General features: G+C 41.2%; 1 protein-coding gene across 1 annotated transcript in view; it reads right to left on the bottom strand.

Moving 5' to 3' along the window:
• The window catches only part of ENPEP (glutamyl aminopeptidase), a 36,524-nt gene extending 16,249 nt beyond the window's left edge, over positions 1-20,275 (bottom strand). The window contains exons 1-7 of the mRNA XM_075499288.1: positions 19,662-20,275; positions 14,516-14,657; positions 11,773-11,904; positions 7,462-7,582; positions 5,070-5,224; positions 4,302-4,415; positions 2,472-2,606 (exon numbers count right to left, since the gene is read on the bottom strand). Of these exons, the coding sequence (XP_075355403.1) occupies positions 2,472-2,606; positions 4,302-4,415; positions 5,070-5,224; positions 7,462-7,582; positions 11,773-11,904; positions 14,516-14,657; positions 19,662-20,275 (1,413 nt within the window). The remainder of the gene's footprint in view (positions 1-2,471; positions 2,607-4,301; positions 4,416-5,069; positions 5,225-7,461; positions 7,583-11,772; positions 11,905-14,515; positions 14,658-19,661) is intronic.
• Positions 20,276-20,673: the final 398 nt, after the last annotated feature.

Below are 20,673 nucleotides of genomic sequence, written 5' to 3'. Positions count from 1 at the left end.
TAAGTGAGAGGATTAAACTGGAAAAGAGGTGACGTGCAATTACTTTTAAGAGCAGCTTAAAAAAACCCCCAACATTAATTGTGTAGTCACCAGCTTTACTCTAGTGCAGCTTTCCTAGGCGCATAATGCCCTACTGAGCATACAGCAGTTAGAGGTTCCCTTACAGAATACACTGCAATGACTCCACAGACACTTAGGCAATTCATCAGAGTTTAAGGATAGTATGAGCCCTGTAATTGCACTGGTAAAGCTAACACAGAGCATTCCAAATTATGCTTTATTTGTTTAGTGATGAATATGATCATGAGGAGTTTGTTTTTATAAGAAAAATGCAAAAGAAAAGGCAAAATAAAGCCAAAAAGAAACAAGTTAATTTTGTCATGCATTTATATATAAATACCAACAGTAATTTGAGCTAAATCTACATGAAGACTTTCTCATTCAAGCCAAATTATATCCCCAGCCAAATTGTATCCCAAGCAGTCTGTTCCCAAACAATGCACGAGTCCTCAAATGTTTTTGCTTAAAAAAAATGAGTTCATCTAGCAATTATTTAGGCACAAAGAGATGAGTAAAAGGTAGGATTTTTTTTCTCCATTGTTTTTTCAGACCATGCAAAAGTATGTCTCTTGCTTAGCTCACCACTAAAATACATTTTGGTCCAGGGTATTTGATTTAGCTCTGTATGTTTCTTGACTTTTGTTAGTTTGATTTAAGAGCAGTGTTACACAATGCAGGTTTTCACATGGTTTATGATTTGACTGCGAGGCATTTATGATGCAATACTGGTTATATTGTTGGACAGAGGATTTAACAATTAAAACAGAAAACTGATGGAAATGGATGGATCAAGTCTGGCTAATAAAAGTAATATCTACAGCTACAGACTAGCACAGCTAAAGCTAAAGTCAATGCAATGCATACTTTATGTTTAGCTGATAATGGGAGCTTGGAGGGAAAGCAACAAGCAGGATTTAATAATGGTGGATTTTGTGTGTTCAGCAGAAACTTGTTATGGCATCAGATAGGAAACACTGACAGATTCATACAAGAAGCTGTCAACACAAACATGGTGTATCAGGGTCAGAAGCAACATGGGAGATGGCTGGTTGAGGAGAGAGTGAGCAGAGTCCCAGCTCCTTCCTCACCTTGGTGGCATATGTGGTGGTGAGAGGGAAGAGGGACAGGGGTGTTTCCTCCTATGCTTCTTCAGACTTGTCTCAATGCACTGAAAAAAATAACTAGAAGCAACAGTGTGTTGTCAGAGCACTTGAGTCAAGGGACTCCCTGGTTAGATACCAGGGAATCTGGAGGACACCTGCTTTGTTCCGTGTCTAAGGGTTGTCTAAGGACAAAATGGCTTTGGCTATATCTGATATGGAGGGAGACAAGCAGGCTTCAGCATCCTAGCCTGGATCCTGCTGATCACATCAAAGTGGCTACCCTCAGCATGGCTGCTGGCCCCTCTAATGCTCTGGAGCTCAAAGCATTCTTCCACAAGTGCTGAGCTCCTGGCTGCCGCCCAACACAGCTAGTACTACCAGAGCCTGTGGGCTCAGGGAGGCCTCTGTGTCCCTGGTCACAACAGCGGTTGGACGGTACCAGCATCCTGGTGTCTTGCTGCTCAGACAGACCCAGGGTGTTTTTCCAGTCAGTTCCAGCTGGCTCCTGAGAGAGCCTGTATAGGCACAGGTCCTCACAACCACAAACAGGGACAGCCCCACGATGAGCAAAAAGCTTGTCAAATACCTAATGGGAGATCCTCTAACACCTCCTGGGCTGCAGACTACTGTACTCCAAGTCCATCCTGAGCTCCACAACTCTCAGTGAAATGTGGAGCTAACTTATCTCCCAGTTTGGGGACAATGTCAGTAGTGGCTGGTGTAGCCCATCTTTGCTAAGGCTTCTTGGGTGGCTGGGATACTGAGAGCAACATCAGACAAAAAGTTACTTTCCTGTTTTCACTGCTTGGTTCCCTGCCTTGCTTCCTCAAAATAGAAGTTATACTGCCCTGAAGGTGTGATGGGGAAGTGAGAGAGAGGACACCTGGACATCTGCCCTTGCCTCATCTGCCCTTGCATTAGATTGTGAGGCTTGATATAACTGCACTGCATCAGCACATGAGGTGATGGGAGACAGATGTGCTTAGTATCTGGTTTAGGATAATTTTAAAACTGACAACTCTAGTGGAAGAAGCTGCTGACACAGTGATTTCCCTGCACCTCTGCATGCTGTGAACAGGTTTGCATAGCGCACAGCAGCTGACCAAGGCTCTGGCTGCACTGCTCCTCTCACAGTTGCTTTTGACTGAATCATCACTGACAACAGTCAGGAATGTCCCCGAAAACAGATCCGCACAGACACAGCCCAAGTGGGTTAGGAGTTATGATTACGAGCTCCCCTGACTTTTCTCTCCTCTCCCAAGCCTCCACTTTCTTTGCATCCAAAGTCACAACAGGAGGATATCCTACCTTACTGTAGGATATCCCGTCAAACACAGAGGTGATTTCAGCTGGAGATGACACGTTGACTACAATTGGGTGGGAAGACAGCAAAGAGTCATCCTTCATTACAGGAAGCACATCATCAATTAAAACCTGTTCAAGCTGAGAAAGAGAAGATGTTAGAATAGAAACAAAGGCAGGACTATATGCCTAACTGCACAAAATAAGTAGCTTGAACTGCAGCTTCTCTAGGGGGAGGCAGTTGGAAATGGAATGAAATTTCACCTCCTCTAAAGAAGGACTTGCAAACTCTTACTTTACGTCTGAGAGGGGAGGGATACATTTTTTCCTTAACTAAGATAAATTGCCTTTTGCAAATCTTGTTTTCTTGTGTGTATCATAACACAAAAAACCTAATGGCAGGCAGAAAAAGGAGCCTGTATTACCAATTTCAGGAGTGTGACAATATCTGCAAAGTATTATGGGCTCCTCTTGCAAAAATGGAGCTGGGGAGGAAGGGAAGGAGGCAGGAAGGAGGCAGCGTTCCCCATCCCAAGGTTTATAATTTTTTTAAAGTGATAATAATTGTTTTAAAAGATTAAGTGGCCTGCAGTCAAAATCCCCTTACTTCCTAATCAATATTGACCAAAAAAGACTACATTTCTATTTAGTTTTCCTCTTCTAATATTCACTAGGATGATAACGCTGAAATGGCTCTAGATCTTAAATGAACATGGTGCCTAGCTACAAAAAGGTCTTTTTAATTTTAGGCTCAGTAATTAAAATTTTTCTTATGTAGTTAGCACAACAGATCCTCTACTTCAAAGTGTAAAAGAAGTGACCCAGGAATGATTTTGTTCCCAGCCTCACATAACATGGATGAGAAGAGATATTTATGGGGAGCCGGGAGGGAGGTAGGGGAAGCACCGAGTAGGCACTGCCTGCTTCTAAAGTCACTAGGCTCAGGGGCTAGTAGATTTTGACAATGGGCTCAGCCTATGCAAAAATCTGCTTCCTTCCACTGGCATATGTTATATATTTTCTAGTAGCCAGAATCTCATTATACCTGGACAGCTGGGGGAAATATGCATGCTATGCGCCATCACATCTGTTGGGACGGGAGGAAGGAGAGAGCAAGAAACCTCCCTTTATTCACACACTGTTATCATTCCTCAGAGTATAATGCATATTTAAGGCTACCCTCTTTGTTTGCAACCCCCTTAAAGTGACTGGAGTTCGTTTTGCTGCACAGTTAGGGCTGTGGGCCATCCACTATCACTACCTATTTTTGCACTGTGAGGAGTAGAGATTGTCTGAGTTCGAGCATTTGAAATGACAATTAAAATGCTGGCAGCAGCTCAGTGGAGGATCTGATATTTTCCTTGACGAATAGCCCAAGCTGTGGAGACAGGCCCAGGTTCCCAACCCTCACCAGGTCAGATAATGATCCTAAGACAAGTCCTGTGAAGAGACACTACAGCCCCACTAAATAAGTAAAGGGGAATCTCCATCTTCCAGGGTTAGACCTTTGAACAACCTTACAAAATTGCTAAGGCTCTGTCTAGAATCTACCTAGGTATTATTTCCTGTAATAATAACCAAACACTTGACTCACTTGTTAAAAAAGAATGACTCTTCCCTGCAGACTAAAACTTTAGAAAGTTTATTTTGACTAGTTTCAGACCATAACATAGGCAGGTGGAAAAGCTTAAACCAACTTTTTCTTTATCCTGGCACTGCAGTATGTTAGTTTTCTATAAATATACTTCAAGTCTTCATTGTCCTTGTCTAATTTTTACTCCCTTCCAAAATGCTCCCCCCAGCCCCACCAACCCTCCACAAGACAGAAATAATTACCATTTGCCAATCTGGTTCTGCAGCATTTACTCCCAGGAACTCAAAATAACTGGCAAATCCTTCATTTAACCACAAGTCATCCCACCAGTCCATGGTCACAATATTTCCAAACCACTACAATTATAAACATTGAAAGATGTAGTGTTAGCTAAATGGTAAATGTATGTTTCGGTATCTCACATCTCCACATAGAGCATTCATTTGTTCAGATTTCTTCCTGTTGCCAGATGAAAATTATCATAATTATCATAATATCAAAATATCAAAATTATCATAATAAATAGGAATTCAGGCCTTGCCTTGTGTTAAAACATCACTCTTATTATAAAATTACATATTACTGGGGAGATTGCTAATGATTCATGTGCCACTGAAAATATTTTTAGTTTCTTCCTCTTGATTTGATGATTTGTGCTTGTAAGGATATGTTTTCAGACAGCCTCCACAGTGTATAGTTGTCCCTATTTGCTTGCCCAAAAGAGACATCTGCACATGCAAATTAGTTCCTTTAAGACATTTCAGACAGATTTTCATAAGCTGGCTCACAGTCTGGACCCAAGCATCTAACTTCCTGAGAAAAATTCAAAGGCAGTAGTTATGGTACTTTAAAGCTCTAACAGGGAACTGTTTTAACACGATATTTTGCATTCAAATTGCGAGCACACATAGAAGATCCCGAGACGGAGTTAATGACAGTATTTTCAAGATTAAAATGCTGCGACTACACATTTGAAGCACTGTAAAAATGAATTGTGTCCTAAAATGTACCTGATGAACGAGCTCATGGGCTATCACAGCAGCTACTCTCTGCTTGTTGGAAGTGGCTGACTCTTTGGGATCATACAGCAGGTTTGTTTCTCTGTATGTGATCAGGCCCCAGTTCTCCATAGCACCTGTCCCGAAATCTGGAATAGCTATTTTATCTACATTGAAAGACAGAGAACATGATTATCAGTGTATCCTTTAAGCCACTTAGCTTGTCCTCTTTCTGCATATTCACAGCCTATTTTGCTTACCATTTGTGGTTCTGGCTTACTGCTGTGGACTGCAGTCTATGAACCTGTGTTTAAGAAGCAGGGGACTGGCCTACAGCAGCTGATAGCAAACGCCCTGGCTCTGCTGAGATTAACAGAGCGAGGATCAGTTGTACTAGCTGAGGATCTGTCCTGCAAGGTGATGCTATGCCACCTCCTGGGAGCATGCATATCATACATTACTTAATTTTGGCTCCAGAAATTAATAGTATTGTCTGGGGATGTGCTGTAGGCAGTAAACCTCCTGAAACTATCTGTAGCATAATGAGGCATGTCATTGTTGGTCACACTGTTATATTAAAAATATTTATTGACATGTTAACTGAAGTAAATCCCCCATGCAGTGAACAACATCTGCTTCTACTTCTGGTAATTTGTGGGGGTCACTCATTTACGGTCAGTAATCAATACAGGTTTAAATGAGAATTGTGGACTCAATTGGACTGGCATTTTCTTCTGCAAATAATGACCACAGCCTTTCTATGTAGGTTAGTGAAAAAGTACAGATGGATTTAAAACTGAATAGAACAAACAACCCTCACTCTGCCCTAACAGAAGATAGGAATTACTTATTTTAATTTAAACAACTTGATTACAGAATCAAAGTTGATAGTCTGGCAAGGGCTTCGCTGACAGTCAGAATGAGAATCACAAGGAGAATAGCAATGCCAGAAGCCATAAATCAATGTGAAATACAATATTTAAACAAACCATTATGCAGAAACATATTTGATTCATCAGGTTTGATCTAGATGACTTCTAATATTGAGAGAACAACATAGTAAGTCAAGATTTGTGATCCAACAAATAGACATTCTGAGAAAAACAGTATAAAATCTACAAGAGCTTCTACCCTCTGATACTGCTGACCTGGGATTACCAGTCCACCCTGTGGCACAGACAGGCTCCTATCCATACGCTGACTGGCGAAATCATGAGGCTTTTATGGAAATGAAAGTTTGAATATGAAGCATAGGTGAGATATAGTCCTGATTATTACTGGGGACCAGTATGCAAAAGAACAACATATTGTACTGGTTTCCCTAATGCAGTTGTTGTTGAAATGCAAAGAGATATTTACAGTAAACTCAGATGATGTTTTGAAAGGAGGAGGTAAAAATCTGTTGTTAAAGTAATCAGGTTAGCCTCATAGGCACATGTATGAATAGCCAATAAAAGGTTTGCATAGCATTGTTAATCATCTTCAAAGTTCTGGGTTTTTTTTTTTCCCCCATTACATTGCCTTAACTTGTTTGTAGTTAATGTTTTTCCATCCTTTTAAGTTCATGAACCTAACCGAATTACCTCTTTGGAGGGGCATTTTAGGAAGGGGCATTTCCAAAACTCTGATTACATTCCCATTAGTTCATTAATTAATTAATTGGGATTAACAAACAATTAATCCCAACATTGGGATTACAAATGGGATTACATTCCCATTAGTTCAAACTGTGCAAATCAGATCCAGAGTCCAGATAGCCCAAGCTAAAGGATGCCCAACTGCACTACTTTTGCTTTGCTTATTTTGTAACCATGGGCAAAATTTGATAGTGTGCCGCTCTTGTTTAGCTCTGGGTCTTAATTTAGCCCAGCAGTAGAAACTACAAATTATACACTGGACCACATTCATCTTTCTAAGAAGTGGATACACACCCACTTTGCACTAAGGTTAATAAATATTATGACATACTCTCTGGCAGTTTACATCTTCACTTATCTCACTGCTGACTTTTGTCCAGAAGTTCCCATGGAAGTGGTACATGTTTTTCTCAAACTTCTTCTGGCTCTATTTTAGCTCATGATGTTCCTTTGCTGATGACACCAATGCTTCCCCTGATTTTCCACAAGACACTTTAAAATAACCATGCCAGGACCAGTGCTTCAGTTCAGCAAACTGAACTGTGAGAACTGGTAACTAAACTGTTACAGAGACCAACCCTCCCTCATGACATTTAAGAACATCTTGAACTACATGGGTACAGTTTTAAAACATCCTGACATAATATCAGCAGTTAGCAACCAAATGCTTTCATGCTCTGTTTTCCACCAGAGCAGAGAGACCTGTAGAAGAAACATAACCTTGACAGTGAATTAACAAAATGAAAAATATAAGTATTAATAATCACCTAGTTTTGGAAGAGAATAGCTCAAATTAAAGTACTCTTCAAAGAAGTCGAATACAATTTTTGTTACATTTGCTGCATATTCTGCCGTGTGTATTTGCAGTGGCTGGGCGTAAACTCTCAGCTGTAAAATACAGAGAGACAATTAGAACAGTCTTTAGTTAAAAGAAATTAAAATTAGGAGGTGGCAAGCACTGAAAAGTAATTTAACATGCATACCTGTAACACTGCAGGTTTTCTCTAACAGACTGGCCTGAACGCTGAATTCTGTTCCCTAACACATTTATTCAGCAAAGTTTTTCAAATGTTGTACATAAGAAAAACCAAGTCAGCATAATCTGTGCATGCTTTCCACAGTATGCCTAAATTGTAAAACTGGCAACACCCATGTCCAGAAGCTCACAGTGGCCAAGCTTGGAGCAGGGCCTGGGTGCATACCAGTCCCTCCTTCCCCAAGACCTGGTTTCCTCAAGAAGGAAGCCTGGGCAAGCACAACTGAAGGGAATCCACTTGTTCTGAGCAGTTCATTGATCTGGACTGATCCCATGAGACCAATCTTTAGCAGCACATCCATCCTGAAATGTGTCTGAAGCCCAGAACACCCTATTTTCTTCAATTTCTTCCTACCTTTCCTACCTACTATCATCATAATTTCCTCTTGTCCTTATACGTTTGAAGATCTCAGGCCCTTTGTAGATAGTGCCTTTACCAGGTCCGTAACTCTTCCCGGACATGCTGGCCCATGCAGGTTGAGTGGCTGTGTGCCCAGGACCGCAGGCCATACAGCCACCCAGTCACAGCCACGGTGCCTGCTGGGCTGCTGCGCCTCTGGAAGTCCCAGACAAAAATCATCTCTCTCTCTTCCCACCAGGCAGGTCCAGGAAAACTGGCACCTTTGGTAGCCCTGTGTGTAATGAGTGACCATTTCTCTGCTCCTCTTGCATATCTGAGCATGCTTTTTTCCCTGAACGCAAAAAATGGTGTGTTGAGCGCTGACCTTTCCATCCCTGAGGCTTGGTGCCTGGGGCTGCTGTGGCTATTACTGTCAAGCAATAGGAAACCTCAAGCCCTGGAGGACTAGAGGCACCCATAACCATGATGAGGAGGCCTACAGCTTGAAAAAGCTTTTTGGGATGTCATCTCCACATTGTGAAGACAAAGTTTGACTTCAGAATTTATGGAGTCTTTTGGGGGGTCTTGCCCTCAATCTCTTTGTCCCAAAGCTCACACGGATCTCTGCCCCTGAACAGGGCCATAGCACTGCAGTGTCCACTGTCAGGAGTTGTAAGCTGTCCTCTTCACTGTCCCCCAAAATCTCCATTGTGGAAAGTAAGAGATCTTCACACAGAGTGAAGTTTCTGGCTTTGGGAAAACTGATCCATCTCATTTTGCAGGTTCTGTGTCCCTTATGAATGGGCCACATTCTTCTGGCTGCATCGGTGTGGCTTGTTTACTCCTCAGTCCTGCCTTCAGCCAGGAATTTAGGGTCCAAACTGCGCAAAGGAGCTGGCCTACTCTAGGAGCCCTCTTGAAGCCTGGCAACACATTGATTTCAATACCATGAAATTAGACTTCCTCCAACAAGAGGGGAGGATGGGAAAGTGGTCAGAAATAAAGCTGGAATGAAAAAACAAAACCAAAAAAAGCTTATGAAATTCAGTCAGGAATCCATTCCAGCCAAGGGATTTCCCTCAGGGTCAGTTTGCAATTACAATCTGCAATTTCCACTTCAGTAAGCTCTTTACCCAATTTAGCAGTCTTCGGTCCCCTAGCTGATCCATATTAATGGTTTCCAAAACCTTCAGCATGCACTAGAACTGACTTTGGGTTTCATTTGTATGATCTCCTCTGTGATTTTCGGAACCAGACATTTGGTACCTGACAGGTAATCAGCTCAGGAGCATCGTTTCCAGCTGTAGGCACATTTCCCACCACTGATTCCATTAATGTCTTTGTTAGGACAATGGTTCAGAGTGAATGGCAGAGTTTTTAAATAATTTACTGTGTCATGTGAGCTGTATGCTGTTGCTGTTGTTTATGAAAGCAACGTATAGATCACGTGGATACTTTCTGTTGGGTGAGGGATTTATTGCTAGCAAATTATGCAGCAAAATATGGAATGTTCTTTTCAGCAGTTGGTGAATCTAAATACCTCATTGCACAGATGGGCTTCAAAGTTTTTGGAAAGGAACTGTTTGGTTAGGAGATGGACTTTCTAAATATCTTATTAAAAGCTCTAAAGATAGCCTGGTTTTCCTGGGGGAAAGGTAATTTTTAGTGATGGAGTTTATGTGGATCCCTTAATTAAAAACAATCTTACACATATACTTTATATTGGTAAAACTCTGTCCATATTAAGAGAAAGGGAACGGTTATGATTTTAACCTCACTTAAAAATTAAGTTTTCTAGTGCAGGCAAGTCCTCAGACAATTGTTTAGTGAATAGCATTAATAAAATATGTAATAATCAAGGCCTGAACTGGAAGATGTTTCTTCAGGCAACCTCTGTACTGACACGAATACCCCTGCTTCTACACACACAGACACACTTTAATTACCATGTTTCAGTGAACACTCCCTTCTATTTAGAAAAGCTACAAGCAGTCAGGAACATTGTGGGCTTTACTGTTTTACTTGGGGAAAAAAACCCAAACGTTGTCCTCACAGCCATATTCTGGAGCGTGGCATGGACAAGCAGAGAATGTTAACTTTTTCATTTAGAAAATAAAAAGTTTTATGTACGTCTTCAGCACTTTTTTTTTTTCTACCACACTATGTTCTACAAAAGCTGCACAAATTCTGATTCTTAAAATAACTAAACTCTAGAGAATATCTATTGAGGCCAAATAACCAAAGTCCTGTCCCTGATAATGAATGGAGCAGCCATGCTGAAGAGCATCTGGTTAACAAAATTGTGTGGCTGGGTGGCCTAAAATATTCTCTTGTTTTGCAAATTACTCAGGCAAACAGCAGGGATCTAAGAATATTGTGTCTCAAACCAGGCTCCATTTGCTTGGCTAAGTGTAATTTAGCCTTAGTTACTTGTCAAGAAATAATATAAGCGTACAGCATGATGCTAGCGAGGCTGTAGAGGAGGGAGGTCTCAGCACAGCGCTATGCCAGGAAGTCTTTGCTAAGGACTGGATCAGCACTTTGGAGATTTATACAAGGCAGATTTTCACAGCAGTGGACAGCCTTAAGTAGGGAAGGATTTGCCGAGCCTTTTTGGATAGAGAAACTTAGGAAGAGCTTACTTGCTAGGGGAACAGTGGTCTGGCTGAGGCTTTGCTCTAGATTCCCTGCCCATTGGTGTCACTGCCTCCAGAAGAGGAGGAAAGCACTGCCAGCTCAGCTGAACCACAAGACCATGCGTTACACCTCTAAGGGGAAAGGAAGGGGAAGCAGGAAGAGCGTACAGCTCTGGGATCATCCTCTGTCTCAGGTGTAAAAAGGAAGTAAACCAATAAATAATTAACACGGGGTTGAGCATCCCAGATTAGGTTTAGGCTAAATGAGAAGTTTATGTTGAGGGGCAAACTGTATTCAGGCTTTCAGGTTGTGATTCAACGTAATGTCTTGTCATCTCCTTATGCCTGATCAGCTGCACCTTCAGCAGATTTGAATCTAGGCGAGAACTGGATTGGACTGCCTGTTGCATATAAATAAAGGAGCTATTTTAATTTTATGGATTTAGATTCAAACATACTCACTTCATTAAGGCACCTACCAAATATCCAGCTGTTTAGGTAGGCACTATCACTTCTATACTTATTTGTAAAGAACTTACACTGGGCAGTTGCCTTTAGCCACTGTTGTAGAATAAAGAATATTAGAGCCAATACATAATGGCACATAGCATTGTAGTCCTATGTCTCCATGACTGTAAAGAGGAAGGCATCAAGTGCATAGATTCACACCTTTTAACCCACAGAAAACTGTAAAGTATTTGTATCCATGGCCTGTGAATCTCTTGTACCCCTGGACTTGTACATTCCCTTAGACTCTTGGCTTCAAGTCAGGAGTGACATTGGAGAAAAAGTGCTCCTTCCTCACCCCTGTGCCTGTATGGGAGGCACTGACTGGGATCTCACCAAGATGGGAGACGGGGCAGGGCTGCGAAACACTGTATGTAGTCAAGGTCAGAGGGACCACTGTGAACACCTAATCTGATAAAATAGGCTGCATAAAATAGGCTATAGGAAAGGGAAAAGTATTTTTCTGTTTGTATTATAAAAAGAGACGATTCCTTTTTTTTAATTGCACATCACGGTACATCTGTCATCTGAACCATGTTCAGGCTGCAACAGGACTTACAGGTTTTCCACTAGCGGATATTCTCTCTACCGACTGAAACTGGTGCACCGCAAAGCATACCAAGTAAGTGCTCATGGGAACTGACTTCTCAAAAGTTGTCCGATTCCAGCTATCACCCAGCCGTACGGTTTGCTGCAGAAATGGAAAAACAATTAATTTGATTTTTGGAATTGCAAACACATGCAGAAGAGGGTACAATATTTCTATGAAGGCTGCAACTACATAGGAACGATAAATCACCTCTCCAAGTTCACCTCTTCTGGCATCCCATTGCTGATGGCATGAGAACAGACAAAATATTTTTGCAGCAATACTGCAATACATGAAATAGGACTTTGTTTTTCTGCACTAAATAAGTTTACCTGGTTCTAATTTTGCATCAAGGATTTCAAATTATTCACATGCACAGGAATTTTGCCAACAGGAGTTTTCCAATGTATGTTAGTGTGTTTTGTTCTTGAAATAGTTACATAAAATAACATCGCTTTGGACAGATCAGAGAAGAGACTGGATTCTCTCCTCTCTTAAATACATGCATTGTGTAGGAGTCAGGGATTGCAGGGATGCTACTTAGCATAAAGACCAGTCTAATGAATCTACCCTGAACTCATTCAGATACAAATTAGCACTGCTAATTGGTGGGTTGTTTAAAGGTACATACGGTTTAGTGCTGATCATAGTTTTTATTTTGTAAATAAATTAAAAACCATTCCTGATTTTCCCAAACGTCCTTAACTCTCAGCTGAACTATATGACCAAACCTGCAACCTGTTGTATGTGATTCATCCTCTAAATATTTATTTCTGGTATTCATTATCTGCTATTGCCTCTCTGATAATTTTTTATGCTTCTGACTGGGTGACTAACTTAAATAGTACAAAAGCAAACAGCATGTAAAAGACACTACCCTTCTACTAGAGATACAATACTTAGGAGATTTGTTTGTTATAAATACAATATAAATAAAGCACAGATAGTGAATATTACAGGTAATATGATTCCATGAGCAAAAAAACCTTTTCACAGATATATTCACAAACCCCTTTTCAACAGAGATATTTGCAATCTACTTTTCCATTATTTGACTCATTTTGACTCTACTTTGATATCTTTTGTTCTTTCAACAAAGTAAGAACTTCAGTGAAAAAAAAGTAAAAAAAAAATTCACTGCAGTGAAAAATGCAAATGAAATGTACAAGTTTCTGATTTTGCTGAGCTAATTTTGCCTTGTTGATTATAAAGCTCCACACCACCAAAACTACTACAGGATGTGTAACACACAACGTACCTTGCATTTACAAACTATTACATTTCCATCCGTTGAAAAAATTTCCTAAAGATCTTTCACTACTAAGAACAGAGCTAGTGACCTTGTGAGCACACCAGATGAAAAAGCGCCCTACTATCATCCGTTAGTCAAACCTGAGTATGAACCCATCATAATCTACATTTCCCTGCCTGTACTTGGATTTTAGCAAATTAATTAACAAGCAGTAGCTAGCCCTTTGAAAGCTTATTTTTGTATGTCCATACTAGAGGAAAGGTCCACATGTAAAGGTGTAATGTAAATATCAAAACCCACTAAATCTTGATAACATCTAGTCTCATCCCCTCACCTTCCTTGCCGATACCCTCACTTACCTGAGGTCTGTGAGGAAAGGTACAGCAAACACTCTCCTTTCATGTGGTATTCATCAAAGTGCCTGGTGCTCTTTTAGGTATCATAGAAATATTTTTAATAACAATAGGTCAGAGCTTTAAATTTGCAAAGGGTCTGGTGTATCAGATTGGTAAGAATTCTCTCAGCTGCATTGCTAGGGGATAGTTAAGGTTTGGGGGACTATTTAAATAAAACAGTACACAGTAAAGCAGACTCTTTTTTTCTGGGTAGGGGAGTGATTGGGAAGATGTAAATGGCAACAGCCTGGAGGCTGGAAGCTCTTTTTAAATTTTTTCTTTTGTTTTAAATCTTGGCACTTTATCTACCACTTCAGAACATATTCATTAGAAATTATACATTGGACTACACATTCAGTTAAACTATTCATTAGAAACTCTCTCAGCTGAAAGCCATTCAATCTTCTTCCAGAGGGCCCAGAGGTAGATAATTGATGCCATTGAATTTCGTACAAAACTTGGAATTTGACCCACCAGGTCCAGAAAGAGATTATTTAGGAAATTACAGTCATGGTGAACTGACAAGTGTCCACACCCATGAGCTGACAGATGGGATTTCAGCTCCTGTATTATTAAAAATAATAATCTTAGACTTTCTTGCTAGCAGGATACTTTGCCATTAGATTGTGATCAGCAAACCCTCGCTTTGGAACATTATGTAGTTCAGTGATTATTTTAGACTTCCCATCTGGGAAGCAGCTGTCTTCCAGAGTATTCCTGCTCAGAGTCCACCTGGTTTGGCTGAAGAACCTGCCATTACCTATTTATAGTTAGTAGGGGATGCTCATGTAGAATATCTGAACAGAGGGCCAGCTAGCTAAAGACAGAAGAGACATTTCATTTCTGCTTTGGATTTGGCTCTGTATTGCCATGTTGCGTGCTGGTGGACCATTGGGAGTCCTAACCAACCAACCAGTCCTGGTTTATGGAATATTTATTAACCATTAGCTTTACAGTGTCTGGGTGGTAGAGTCTGTCAATGCGCAAGGACCTTGCGATCCATGCTACCTTTCCAGTGGCTTTACAGAACCATTCCACTTAGGCAGCAGAGTTGGGAAATACATACCTGTACCGGCATGTTTGAAAGTGCTTGGTACGTGTCCTGATGGATGATAGATATGTTGTAAGTTGCCTTTTTGTTGGGCTCGTCAAAGCAAGGAAATGATTTCCGTGCATCTGTTGGCTCATGATCAGTAGCTGCAATGCTCCTTAAACAAACAACACATTGGCAAGCCTTCATTATACACCTTTGAAATCTTATCTGCAATTTCTAAGCATAATTTTTTAGCCATTTCATAAACTAAAGTCAACTACAAATATTTGTGTGTACTTGTCCATTCATAAAAGTAGGTGACATCAGAAATGCGCAAGCTGACATTGTATAGGCATGTGTATAACACGTATACCTCAAAGTCTGTCATCAACATCCTCTAGGTTTCAGAGCAAAAGCTAAAGCCAATTGCTTATCATCAAATATTTTAGGAGCCAGGCAATAAGATATGAATGACCCCTCATGGATGGTAAAAATTTTGCTCACCTTCCTGATGAACTTTCCCATTGATTTTTGTGCCTAAAATAATCTACTGATGGTATCATCTGAAAGGAAATTAAGGTCCTGGTATAGGGATGTTTACTTAAGTCACTCCATGTGTTGTTTAACCACTAGAGCATATCTTGGGATTGGAGTCTTGAACATCTCCTGAGAAGACACCTTGGAATTGCATAAGTGCCCCTAAAATCTCATCCTGCTCGTGTGTTTCTTCTTTTGCAGTTACCACGTACAGTTTTCTGCTGGTGCTGTTATGCTCACCTGACTCCATTAACGAAACTGCTGGAGAAAGCATGGAAAGTTCAGGTGAACATCCTAGTACATAACTGATGCTATGCTAGCCATGCTGGAGGGTTTAGAAAGTCATCTCAGTTATGCAAAAACAACTGGAGGAGCTAGAAAATAGGGGTCACATAAAAAAATAAGGTGAAGGATGTTGAATGTTCATATCATGTGCTTGCTTCTCACAGTGACATTGGGCTCCCCCATTAATGAACCATACAGTGGCAGAGCATATTATCCAGTGATTGATGGTGAAAGGGATCACAGATGCTTCTTCAATTAATCTGGAATGTTGAGCATTTTCTGACAGCACTTCTACAGCTGCTCCAACTATATTAAGGTAGTTTTTCTTTCCAAAAAGTAATTAAAAGTGTACATCATAAATTACAGATCTGCAGCAATCCTACAAGCTCACTTGACAACGAATTTTTCAATGTTTCTGTTGCCCTTGGCATTTCCCTGTGACGGTTAAATACTAAACTGGTCATTAGGAACTTGTAGCAGTAAGGGTCATTTACAAGCCTGATGGAGGTAATATGTCTGGGGTCTTACCATTCATGTTCATTGGAATAGTAACTCAAAAGTTCATGGGCAGAAAGCACAATGAACATTCACCTTAACATAACTTCAGGCTCAGTAGAATTTCTTTTGCTTGGTTTGATGTCACTCTTTATTTTTTGTAGGACTTGAAAGTTATTTCACAATTAAGTTAACTTCAAGTCCCCAGGGCAATGCTTCACAGCTATTGCTTAAAATATTGCCTATATATTTTGACACATTTATATCTTGTTCCTACAGACTTATAACACTGTGATATCTGTGTTGATTTATAATGTGATAATCCATCTATCCTCATGTATTTGTGGAGGCAGACAGACATCAGCAGTGCAAAACCTTAGCACTACCATTCCTATAGGGTAGATGATGAGAACTCCAGGCTATGGCATGCATAGAAATGGCACTAGAAACATGAAATGTTGTAATTTCCTTTCAAACTGTATAATGTAGTTTTCGATAAGGTTTTCTTCACTACTTGGTGGCTTCTGCCCTTCTACTTGCTGTTAATGTCCAGACCTTTAAATGTGAACTAGTGGTGACAGTTGTAAATATCATAGTAGTAAGAAGTGAAGATCTGGCTAAGACTGCATCCAGCTGTTGTTCCCAAAATAAAAGAGTGTTGATGATGAATATACTTTTTTTTTTTTTTTAACCAAAGCATAGGGGGTTAGTGCAAAAAAACCTTCCCTTGAGCTAATTAAAGCGTCTTTCTCCTAGTCTTTCCCTAAATTTAGATTCATTGCTTCTTCTGAGAAAATTTTATCCTTGAGGAAGAAATTCAGGAGTGCTACTTCTGTACACTAAAGAATATTTTGCCTTTCCCTAATCAATAAAATCCTAAACACAAGTATCCCTGTAAGAGATGTGCCCAGCTGAGTATCTTTTAGAAACCTCTTGTTCTCCTATTACGGAGGACAGAGAAAATTCCTATAAAAGGGAAGCCATACCTTGTCACTAATAGTAATGCAAAATCAAAACCAGCTGCTGTGACATGTTTGTATTATCTGTAATATTGAGGAGAAAATAAAACTGGGTTTTAGCACATTCCTTGAGAGGAACTAATGAGTTAAAAGAACCCATTATACCAGGAAGGACTCTTGTTGTGCTCCTTTCCCTAATATCTGAAAATAACACAATTGTAACTTATTTCTGTTCACTGCATCATGCAAAGTAGGGAAGGACTGTTATTCCCCTTTCATCAATGGGGAAATGAAACGTGCAGACAGAGGAATAGCTTTACTAAAGGACTTCAGTGCTTACAGCTGGATTCAGGCACCCACAGGAGGATCTAGGCAGGTCTATGTCTAAAATCTGCATTCTCAAAGTTTCTGCTTTCCTGCTCCCTACCCACATGCGCACGTCAATTTAAATAGTTGTGTTCCCAAGGTATCTCAAGATCCACTTCTGGGCATGTCCAAAAGCACCTTTGTCCTCATGGGGATTGTGTGATCTGTCTGAACAGGATTCCCAAATGAGGTGTTCTTCTCCCTAAGCCTCCCAAGGATCCCAGACTTGCAGGCATGTTCAGCACATGTCTACCTGTTTTCCACAAAATGTGGTGGGACATTTGAATCTAAGCAACAGCAGAGCCTGGACTTGTGCCCAGTTTGTAAACAAAAAGCATTATAGCAATGCTTTGGCAAGCCTTTGCCTTCACAGAGAGACAGCTGGGGAGCAGCTCAGCCCTGGGAGCTGACTTTCCAGTGTTGTCAAAAGGTCCCACTGCTTTTAACACTGCCCAGAAGGGATGGGGGAGTAGGTTAATTACATGTTGGCTCTCATTTTCACCTCAGCCCCCTTGTCGCTAACATCTGCTATTATTAGACTTGCTTGACATTTGCTATTACCTGATCCGATTTGTATTTACTTACAACACTACAGAAAAGGAACTATTTGGGTTGAAATTTTCCAAGGGTAATGTCTGCCTCAGGCAAAGGCGAAATAAAAAAGCTAACTCCAGTCAGCATTGTTTTTGAGTAGAAAGCCAGGGGAAAATGCAGTTTTAATAAGTAATAAAACCCTTCCCTTGCCATCCTTCCTCACCCCATCCTATCACCTGCCCTCATGCCACATAGCAGCAACTTGGCTGGTGGTTGCAGCACCACTTGGCTGGTGGTTGCTTTCATTTCAAAGCTGTACTTATCACTATCATGTACATTGCCTCTTCCACCCCCACGAACAATCTGCCCAAACTTAACTGCATGGAAAGCATTTCAGAAATCACCATTCACTCATTCTTATTAGAGCCCTTCTCAAGCCTAACAAACTCACATGCTCAAGCTCCTTTCTGTATTGAGTGTTCTCAGACTGCTGGCTACGATCATCTTTGCAATTGTAGCTTCCAGCATCCAAATCAAGAAGTTGGAACCCTCTCAAAGTGAGCTCACATTTTATGCTTTCTTTAGCTTATGAATTTCTCCTTTCTTCCTGATGCAGATGCTTGGTCCTTGTCTTCCTACACTGTCTGGACCTGAGGGATGGACACTCACCTGTCCTGCTCTGTGATGCAGGAGACCTGCATTCTGGTCCTGCTTTTCTGGTGTTGTGACAGACCTGGGGCAATTCACTTAATATCTAGGTATCCTTCACCAATAAAAAGGAAGCAACACACCTCAACTTAGATGCTAAGAGGTTACACTTTAAAACTGCTGTGGGGATGTCAGATGCTCAAAGTATAAAACCAAAGCACCTTCCAAGTAAGAGCAATACTGAGGTGGTAGATGGAAGAAAACAGGGAAAGAGCTGGCTGGGGTTTGAGCTGTTCTTTACATGGCTTCTTCCCAGATCAGATAACTATGTTTAAGTATGAAAAATCAATGCTTGCTTTTTCCTCTGCCTCTTGGATTTGCTGCTGTTGGTGCCTGTCGCTGCTGCTACTCCTGGCATTGCCTGTCAGTAGCTGAATGGAGCTGATGTGACTCTCACTCATGACACCATTGTCCCAGGAGGGCAAACAAGTGCCGTGAAAACACACCAGTGTTTGTCTCTGTGTTCCTGCTACAGGGCCTTGGAAGAGTCTAGCCAAGCTTATCTTCTAGCTGTAAAGGCTGGAATGAGTCACTTCAGAAACGTAAATATTGGAAAATGGATGAGTGTCCTCTCCATATGTTAACTGCAAAGAAATGCCTCTGAACAGTGGGCAATGGCTTTTTCAAGCTTCCACCTTGAAGTAGTGCAAACCTGGGAAGTGGAATGGGTTAACTGAACTGGCAGAAGCTTTGTAATCTTTCAGTAACTATTGATATATTAAAAAGGAAGAGCTGGAGCACAAAAAAACCAAGTCAAAGATAACCTTCATCGTTTGGACTTTCCTACCCATAATTTAAACCAGCTGCAGGAGGGACAGGGAAGTTCTGGTTTGGATATTCCTCAGGCTACAACATCAAGGAGGCATGATGTCAGGAAAACTATCACAAGAGCATTTTACACTGAAACTTTTACCTTGGGGAGTGACAGGAGAGAGTGGTGAGAGCTGTATGCTATTTATTGTACTACAGAGATAAAAACAGGCCTTGATCCCTCCAGCTCTCTGAGGGAGCCATTTGTAAAGCTCAAAGGTAACCTGGGACCAGTAGAGTTTGAAAAGGTTTTTCAGAAAAATAATAACAAACCCCTCATCTCTCCAGCCCACATTCACTTGTCAACAGCCAAAGGGTTTTGAATACAGCATCTTCCTTAAGGGAATGAGAAAATTAAAGAACAGCCCAGAAATGTCAGCAAGTTGGTGAGAGACAAGACTGAGAAGCTGAAACAGGAATAGAGCAGGCCTGAGCAAGTAAAAATAGAGAAGAAAGTTTCATAAATAAAAGAAAAACTGCTTTACTTGATCTTTCCTTTCTCAGAGTAGGTGGTCCTATAAAACCCAACCAGGGAACCATTCAGCCAGCCTTGAAATTTCAGGGTGAGTATGTAGGGATCGCTTTCATCAGTGATAGAGAGCTCTGCTTCTGCCTTCATCACTATGTACTCTTGCGGCTTGTACCCAAAGCAGTCGTTCAGAGCAATCTGCTGTCCTGAGGATTTCCGGAGTGTGGGCATTTCTGTAATCTTGGTCTCTCGCAGGTGGAGCCACAGGTAGCTGGTAGATTTTTCCAAAGCAATAGAAATATTGACTGTCCCAGTGTAAATGTCTGTCTCCATTTCAGGCTTCATTTCCAGATCATAGTGGACAGGCTTGATGTAAGTGGGTAGCCTAAAATGTCTCCATTCTCCAGTCTCATCATTTTTAGGAGGACAGGGACCCAAATCCACTGGAGGAGGAGGATTTGTTGGCTGATCTGTTCCCTCTGAAGGTTGCTGAGATTCAGGTCTGCTCAATCCCACGCCAAGCCCCACAGCAAGACCTACAACAACCACGACGCCACAGATGACAGCCACATGCTTTGTCTTCATGCAGTACCTCTTGGACTTCTCATCGTCAAAATCCATGCCCTCCATCTCTGCTCCCGGGTCTGTTCTCAGAGCAAAACATTAACATAAAAAAGCTTGTTAGTCACTTCAGCACTTGCATTCAGTAAACTCAGCAGACTTGGTTTGTATTTTAATTGTGTAGCTATAGCTGTTCTCTGCCCGTCTCCCCCACCTCGCTTTCCACGAGACACTCAATTAATTAAAGGCAACATGCATTTGGAGGAAATGTGAATGATCAAAAGGAGCACAGCTGGGCTGGGAGACGGAGGGAACCGACACAGAAGAACATTGTTCCTGCCGCGCTCCCCTTATAAGCAGCGCAACCCCACCCCCAGCCCCTCCTGCTCTGGCCTGAGTTAAATATAAAACAGTGCTATGTTAATCAGCAGTTAGGAGATGATCAGATGCCAAAGCTCTGTCAGCAG

Source organism: Mycteria americana, chromosome 4 (assembly GCF_035582795.1).
Source record: "Mycteria americana isolate JAX WOST 10 ecotype Jacksonville Zoo and Gardens chromosome 4, USCA_MyAme_1.0, whole genome shotgun sequence".
NCBI lineage: Eukaryota > Metazoa > Chordata > Aves > Ciconiiformes > Ciconiidae > Mycteria > Mycteria americana.
Note: the sequence above shows the minus strand (reverse complement) of the source record. Positions and strands in the feature narration are given on the sequence as shown.